General features: G+C 41.3%; 1 protein-coding gene across 1 annotated transcript in view; it reads left to right on the top strand.

The window, feature by feature from the left end:
* Nucleotides 1-3829: 3829 nt before the first annotated feature.
* Nucleotides 3830-8695, top strand: part of fgf12b (fibroblast growth factor 12b) — a 75857-nt gene continuing 70991 nt past the window's right edge. The window contains exon 1 of the mRNA XM_079822854.1: nt 3830-4124. Within this exon, the coding sequence (XP_079678980.1) occupies nt 4100-4124 (25 nt within the window). The 5' untranslated portion in view covers nt 3830-4099. The remainder of the gene's footprint in view (nt 4125-8695) is intronic.

Here is an 8695-nt window from a genome sequence, read left to right as displayed (position 1 = left end):
TGTCTGACCCAGGATCTGAGTAACACAAAAACTACTCAAACACTGGGTTGTTATGTCTGACCCAGGATCTGTGTAACACAAAAACTACTCAAACACTGGGTTGTTATGTCTGACCCAGGATCTGTGTAACACAAAAACTACTCAAACACTGGGTTGTTATGTCTGACCCAGGATCTGAGTAACACAAAAACTACTCAAACACTGGGTTGTCATGTCTGACCCAGGATCTGAGTAACACAAAAACTACTCAAACACTGGGTTGTCACGTCTGACCCAGGATCTGAGTAACACAAAAACTACTCAAACACTGGGTTGTCACGTCTGACCCAGGATCTGAGTAACACAAAAACTACTCAAACACTGGGTTGTCACGTCTGACCCAGGATCTGAGTAACACAAAAACTACTCAAACACTGGGTTGTCATGTCTGACCCAGGATCTGAGTAACACAAAAACTACTCAAACACTGGGTTGTTACGTCTGACCCAGGATCTGAGTAACACAAAAACTACTCAAACACTGGGTTGTCACGTCTGACCCAGGATCTGTGTAACACAAAAACTACTCAAACACTGGGTTGTCACGTCTGACCCAGGATCTGAGTAACACAAAAACTACTCAAACACTGGGTTGTTACGTCTGACCCAGGATCTGAGTAACACAAAAACTACTCAAACACTGGGTTGTTACGTCTGACCCAGGATCTGGGTGACACAAAAACTACTCAAACACTGGGTTGTTACGTCTGACCCAGGATCTGGGTGACACAAAAACTACTCAAACACTGGGTTGTTACGTCTGACCCAGGATCTGAGTAACACAAAAACTACTCAAACACTGGGTTGTTACGTCTGACCCAGGATCTGAGTAACACAAAAACTACTCAAACACTGGGTTGTCACGTCTGACCCAGGATCTGAGTAACACAAAAACTACTCAAACACTGGGTTGTTACGTCTGACCCAGGATCTGTGTAACACATAAACTACCCAAACACTGGGTTGTTACGTCTGACCCAGGATCTGAGTAACACAAAAACGACTCAAACACTGGGTTGTCACGTCTGACCCAGGATCTGTGTAACACAAAAACTACTCAAACACTGGGTTGTTACGTCTGACCCAGGATCTGAGTAACACATAAACTACTCAAACACTGGGTTGTCACGTCTGACCCAGGATCTGAGTAACACAAAAACTACTCAAACACTGGGTTGTTACGTCTGACCCAGGATCTGAGTAACACAAAAACTACTCAAACACTGGGTTGTTACGTCTGACCCAGGATCTGAGTAACACAAAAACTACTCAAACACTGGGTTGTTACGTCTGACCCAGGATCTGAGTAACACATAAACTACTCAAACACTGGGTTGTTACGTCTGACCCAGGATCTGTGTAACACAAAAACTACTCAAACACTGGGTTGTTACGTCTGACCCAGGATCTGAGTAACACAAAAACTACTCAAACACTGGGTTGTTACGTCTGACCCAGGATCTGAGTAACACAAAAACTACTCAAACACTGGGTTGTTACGTCTGACCCAGGATCTGAGTAACACAAAAACTACTCAAACACTGGGTTGTTACGTCTGACCCAGGATCTGAGTAACACATAAACTACTCAAACACTGGGTTGTTACGTCTGACCCAGGATCTGTGTAACACAAAAACTACTCAAACACTGGGTTGTTACGTCTGACCCAGGATCTGAGTAACACATAAACTACTCAAACACTGGGTTGTTACGTCTGACCCAGGATCTGAGTAACACAAAAACTACTCAAACACTGGGTTGTCACGTCTGACCCAGGATCTGAGTAACACATAAACTACCCAAACACTGGGTTGTCACGTCTGACCCAGGATCTGAGTAACACATAAACTACTCAAACACTGGGTTGTTACGTCTGACCCAGGATCTGAGTAACACAAAAACTACTCAAACACTGGGTTGTTACGTCTGACCCAGGATCTGAGTAACACATAAACTACTCAAACACTGGGTTGTCACGTCTGACCCAGGATCTGAGTAACACAAAAACTACCCAAACACTGGGTTGTCACGTCTGACCCAGGATCTGTGTAACACATAAACTACTCAAACACTGGGTTGTCACGTCTGACCCAGGATCTGAGTAACACATAAACTACTCAAACACTGGGTTGTTACGTCTGACCCAGGATCTGAGTAACACAAAAACTACCCAAACACTGGGTTGTCACGTCTGACCCAGGATCTGTGTAACACATAAACTACTCAAACACTGGGTTGTCACGTCTGACCCAGGATCTGAGTAACACATAAACTACTCAAACACTGGGTTGTTACGTCTGACCCATGATCTGTGTAACACAAAAACTACTCAAACACTGGGTTGTTACGTCTGACTCAGGATCTGTGTAACACAAAAACTACTCAAACACTGGGTTGTTACGTCTGACCCAGGATCTGAGTAACACATAAACTACTCAAACACTGGGTTGTTACGTCTGACCCAGGATCTGAGTAACACATAAACTACCCAAACACTGGGTTGTTACGTCTGACCCAGGATCTGAGTAACACAAAAACTACTCAAACACTGGGTTGTCACGTCTGACCCAGGATCTGAGTAACACAAAAACTACTCAAACACTGGGTTGTCACGTCTGACCCAGGATCTGAGTAACACAAAAACTACTCAAACACTGGGTTGTTACGTCTGACCCAGGATCTGAGTAACACATAAACTACTCAAACTCTGGGTTGTTACATCTGACCCAGGATCTGAGTAACACAAAAACTACCCAAACACTGGGTTGTCACGTCTGACCCAGGATCTGTGTAACACAAAAACTACTCAAACACTGGGTTGTTACGTCTGACCCAGGATCTGAGTAACACAAAAACTACTCAAACACTGGGTTGTAATTTTTTTCAGTGATTTGGACCTATTATATATGTACTTTTAAAAAAAAATCGTATTTACTTATTTTGCTATATTGGTGTTAATAAAGCTATTATAATGTCATACATTTTTTTAAATCATAATTTTAAAATTAAAAATGATATTTCATTTTATTATATATTTTTTTTAATTATAATTTGACTCTTTATCATCCAATTGAAATAATGAATAACACTAATGTCGACAATTATTTAATAAACCGATTGACAATCCAAAAACAATGTTTTTATGAACCTATTATTTTTGTACGCCATTTTATGGATCCATTAAATACTTTTTATGTATTATGTATTTATTTTATAAAGTATGTTTAGGCCTATTAGTTTTTTTTTGCAGTTTAACAAAATATTTTTGGAGCATTTATTTTATAATTTTTTTATTCAATATACTTTTTTATGTCTTATTTACTTATTTTATGAAGTATTCTATATTAGGTCGATTAGCTTATTTCTCTATATCGGTGCTATTTATTTTTCGTAGTTGTAAATAAAACAAAGATTATTGGAGTATTTTTTATTACAAGAAAATATGAGTCTAGTCTTTTTCAAGATGTTTAATTCAGTTATTTGCCGTTTCTTTGTTAAATGTATTTGCGATATCGGAGTAAAAATTAATGTTTTTTTTTATTATTATTATTTGATTTTTAAATGTGACTCTTTATTATCCGTTCTCACAGCAATTAAAAACACACACATAATAGCTAGAAGAAGAAAACAAAAACAAAAACAAAAGTCAAAAAAGTTATTCAATAAATGGATTGTTATCATTGTTCTCTAACTGATACCATAGTATTATTAGCATCACCGTGCCAGAGGATCACACCAGGCTCCGTTTATTATGAGCTGTCACATGACACCTGCTGTGACGTCACGCCCGTGTGTTTGATAGCGGCGGAGCTTGCGGCAGCTCCCGTTAACGACGCGCGGAACGAGCACCGGTCAGACGCACGCTCACGCCTCCTCCAGCATCAACAAACACCGCCACACCCGTGATTCCGCACCGGACCGCGCGTGAAGCGACTGACAGCTGCGCTCACGTGAGAGTCGCGCCCGTGCGCTGCAGCGCGAGCCAGGACCGAAGCGACGCGGACAGTCTTCATCATCAGCGGCATCAGCATCTTCCGTGACCGACAGCAGCGCAACGGGAGATGGAGAGCAAAGACAAGAGCGCCGGTGAGCGACTGACGTCGTGTGTGTGTGTGTGTGTGTATGACTGTAAGTGTGTGTGTAGACTGCGGTACTCAGGTCTGCTGTCCTGACGGGGTCTGGGTGGGGTGTGTGTGTTCATGTGTGATGCTTATCAGTTGCCAATCATGTGTGTGTGTGTGTGTGTGTGTGTGTGTGCGCATCTGCAGATGCTTTCAGTGCCAAACATCCTGATGCAGCAGAAATGCCTCTTCGGACAGGGAAGGGTGGTCTTCCTTCCATCACATTCATCACAGTCCTGGGCGTGTGTGTGTGTGTGTGTGTGTGTGTGTTGAGTTCCGTTACATGATGAGAGACACCTGTCTGCATCATCCTGCGATGTGTTTTTCCAGTCGCCGTGATTGTTTTTGTCCCTTAAACATCAGTTTCTTGACTGTGGGGATAAGTGTGAGCTGATGGTGTTCAGTCATCAACATTCAGGACGGGTAGCGCTTCCTCTCCACCGCATCCAAGTGCTCAGAAAGGAATAAAAATCAAAATAAAGGCTCTGTGTTGGCATCGACGGCTCCGTAAAGAGCCTTCGACATTCATGCGTGCACCAAAGGTTAAGCATTTCTAGAGGTGAGGCCTATACGATCAATCATCTCTACGGGGGAACATTATAAACAGGGGTTTTTTTGTAGGCCAGTCCAGTCAGTTCTGCCACCCGGGAGCACAAAAGTAGGATTTCCAGCACAGCACGCGGGGCAAGATGTGTCGTAGTAGCATCAAATAACTCTTAGTACCGCACCTGTGTGTGTGATGGTGTGTTTTATGGGCCAGTATTCAGGACTAATAAATGCATTTGGGTCATCTGAGGATGTCTATATGCGATGTATGTGTGTGTGTGAGGTAAATACAGCGGCCCCGAAACCTATATACACTCTTAAAAACAACGGGTTCTGTGGTTCCACGTTTTATAGTTCGGTTAAGCTTTATTTTACGGTGTCATTGTTACATGTACTTACTCTACACTCTAAACAAAAAGGTTCTATATGGCACCAAAAATGGTTCTTGGCTCCTTTTTAAGTGCTATATAGCACCAATTTTGGTGCCTCAGTGGTTCTTCAGCGGTTCTTCAGAGGTGCTATATAGCACTTTAGTCAAAGAACCGCTGAAGAACCAAAATTGGTGCTATATAGCACTTAAAAAGGTTCCCCTATGATTACGAGCCAAGAACCTTTTTTAGTGCCATATAGAACCTTTTGTTTTTAGAGTGTAGAGTTAGGGTTAGTTGCATGTAATTATGCGTCTGTTATTACTATGGTATATGTAACAAGGACACTGTGATATAAAGTGTTACCTTTCGTTCTTCACTATAAGGAAGTAGTTGTTCACCGAACGGGAAACAAACACGTTTTCAATCATCAAAATCAAGCAAATTCTCAGAACTATTTTGTTCCACTGACTTTGCAAATCAGTTAAAGGTGCACTATGTAAGTTTTCCGTCCACTAGAGGGAAAGAATCGGGACAGGACTCTGGCAGAAATCATGTTGCTGTTCACTGAACGGGAAACAAAAATGATTCTTATGGGATCGCTGTAAAAAAAAAAAACAGTTAAAGCTGCACTATGTAAGTTTTCCGTCCGCTAGAGGTCGCCTGTTCAAAACAAAGGCGTAGTTTGATGACGGCATGTTTGAGCGCAGAATCTTGGGACATGTGGTCTTCACCTCACAGCCGGTGGGAGAGAATCGGGATAAAACTCGGGCAGGAATCATGTTGATGAGATTATTAACGTTACTGTAGTGAAGCAGAGCAGGAGCGAGTGTTGTGGAGCTGAGGAACCGCTGGAGCGATTGTTAATAAGATGAACGCAACACACGCCTCGCGAGCAGCGGGACTTTTATTATGACACAGTCGCTGGCGGGACTTTTATTATGACACAGTCGCCGGCGGGACTTTTATTATGACACAGTCGCTGGCGGGACTTTTATTATGACACAGTCGCCGGCGGGACTTTTATTATGACACAGTCGCCAGTGGGACTTTTATTATGACACAGTCGCCAGTGGGACTTTTATTATGACACAGTCGCCGGCGGGACTTTTATTATGACACAGCCGCTGGCGGGACTTTTATTATGACACAGTCGCTGGCGGGACTTTTATTATGACACAGTCGCCGGCGGGCTTTTATTATGACACAGTCGCCGGCGGGCTTTTATTATGACACAGTCGCCGGCGGGGCTTTTATTACACTCTAAAAAAAAAGGCTTGTAATCATAGGGGAACCTTTTTTAGTGCTATATAGCACCAATTTTGGTGCTTCAGTGGTTCTTCAGCGGTTGTTCAGAGGTGCTATATAGCACCTTAGTCAAAGAACCGGTGAAGAACCTCTGAAGAACCGCTGAAGAACCACTGAAGCACCAAAATTGGTGCTATATAGCACTAAAAAAGGTTCCCCTATGATTACGAGCCAAGAACCATTTTTGGTGCCATATAGAACCTTTTTTTTTTTAGAGTGTATGACACAGTCGCCGGCGGGGCTTTTATTATGACACAGTCGCCACTTCCGCTCCTCCGCTCATGAGTGTAAAGTAACGCAGCTCTGTTGATCATATTAGACACATCTGAGTGTGTTGATGATGTGATGACGTTATTTTCATTTTAGGGCGGCTCAGCCCTCGGTGAGGGTATGAAAGAAAAAAAAAGGGTAAGACTTTAGTTTAGGGTTCAATTCTCACTATTAACTAGTGGCTTATTAGTATGCATATTAGGATATTGGCTGTTTATTATTACTTAAACTTAAAGCAAATATTAACGCCTTATTCTGCATGACCATAATGTACATCCCTTAATCATACAGTGTAGGCAGGTTTATAATCACTGAGATCCCGAATGTGAGGTAGTTTGGGGGCATGACCCCTCGAGAAAATGTTGATTTCTATGATGTGCATTTTAAGATGTTCTGAACGCCAAAAAAATTAGATGACAACAGCTTGAAAACCATCAGTGGGCAGATATGACTGATAAAGTTTTTCCATTTTTTTCAGTGAAGAAAGTAAACATGTTTAACTGATATTTATATGTTTTATGAATCATTTTTGTAGACATGCTAATTTACAGGAAAGCTAGGTAACTAGATTTATTAAATTAATTCACAATCTGCACACATTCATTGCTAATCTTATGCCTAATACAAGTTGAAAAAAGCTGAGCTTTTTTATTTACTGAGAGCTACACATGGAATTATTAATTTAAAATAAGCACACATTCATTACTATTAAACTTATGCCTAATCTGAAGAAACCGGCTATGTTAATATTTCTTGTTTGTTAATTACATTAAGAATCACATTATAGGCCTATTTCAAATCAGAATGGCGAAATTAGACGAAAGTTTATTAATTTGCCTGAATATTTTTGTCATTTGTTTAACATTTTCTGATTTAAAGAAGCATCTGTAAAAAATGAAATGTTTAGTTTAACTTCATATCTTGCACTTGACGTCGAATCGCGCTGCTAAAAATCGCTCTCAGATTCGTCAGGCCACGCCCTCACACGTCTCGGTTCCTCGGGTGAAATAGCAATTTCTCACGATTTACAAATAGTTGGAAACATTTGGGATATAACAAAATATATAACACTTGCCTAATGGTTTTTAGAGATTTTACTGCAAAAATGTTACATATTGCACCTTTAACTGGTGTGAAAACACACACGTGTGTGAACAAACATGCTTTCATGAGATGCTGCGCTTATTATTTTTAGCATAGACATAAGCTATGCAAAGATTCATTATTGGCATCCGGTTCCATGAAGAGCATTTGACATCCATGGAAACTTTTTTCCACTATAAAGGACCTTTTGTGCAATGGATGTTAAAGGGTTAGTTCACCCAAAAATGAAAATTCTGTCATTAATTCCTCACCCTCATGTCGTTCGACACCCGTCAGACCTCCGTTCATCTTCAGACACAAATGAAGATATTTTAGTGTAAATCTGATGACTCTGAAAGGCCTCCATTGGCTCAATGGCACGGTTCACTCTCAAGACCCTTAAAAGACACTAAAGACGTCGTTACAAAGTCCATCTCACTACAGTGGCTCTACAATAACTTTATGAATCGGCGACAATAGTTTTTGAGCGCAAAAAACCCTAAATAACGACTTATATAGTGATGACGATTTCAAAACACGGCCTCATGAAGCTTCGAAGCGTTATGAATCAGTGAGTCGATTCAGCAGTTTGAAGCGTTATGAATCAGTGAGTCGATTCAGCAGTTTGAAGCGTTATGAATCAGTGAGTCGATTCAGCAGTTTGAAGCGTTATGAATCAGTGAGTCGATTCAGCAGTTTGAAGCGTTATGAATCAGTGAGTCGATTCAGCAGTTTGAAGCGTTATGAATCAGTGAGTCGATTCAGCAGTTTGAATCGCCAAATTTCAGCAGTTTGGCACGCGATCCGAATCATGATTCGACTCTCAGATTCATAACGCTCTGAACCGCTGATTCGACTCACTGATTCATAACGCTTCGAAGCTTCATGAGGCCGTGTTTTGAAGTCGTCATCACTATTTAAGTCGTTATTTAGGGTTTTTTTGCGCACAAAAACTATTGTC

Source organism: Gobio gobio, assembly GCF_949357685.1.
Source record: "Gobio gobio genome assembly, chromosome: 8".
Classification (NCBI taxonomy): Eukaryota; Metazoa; Chordata; class Actinopteri; order Cypriniformes; family Gobionidae; genus Gobio; species Gobio gobio.
This window is presented reverse-complemented; position numbering and strand designations above follow the sequence as displayed.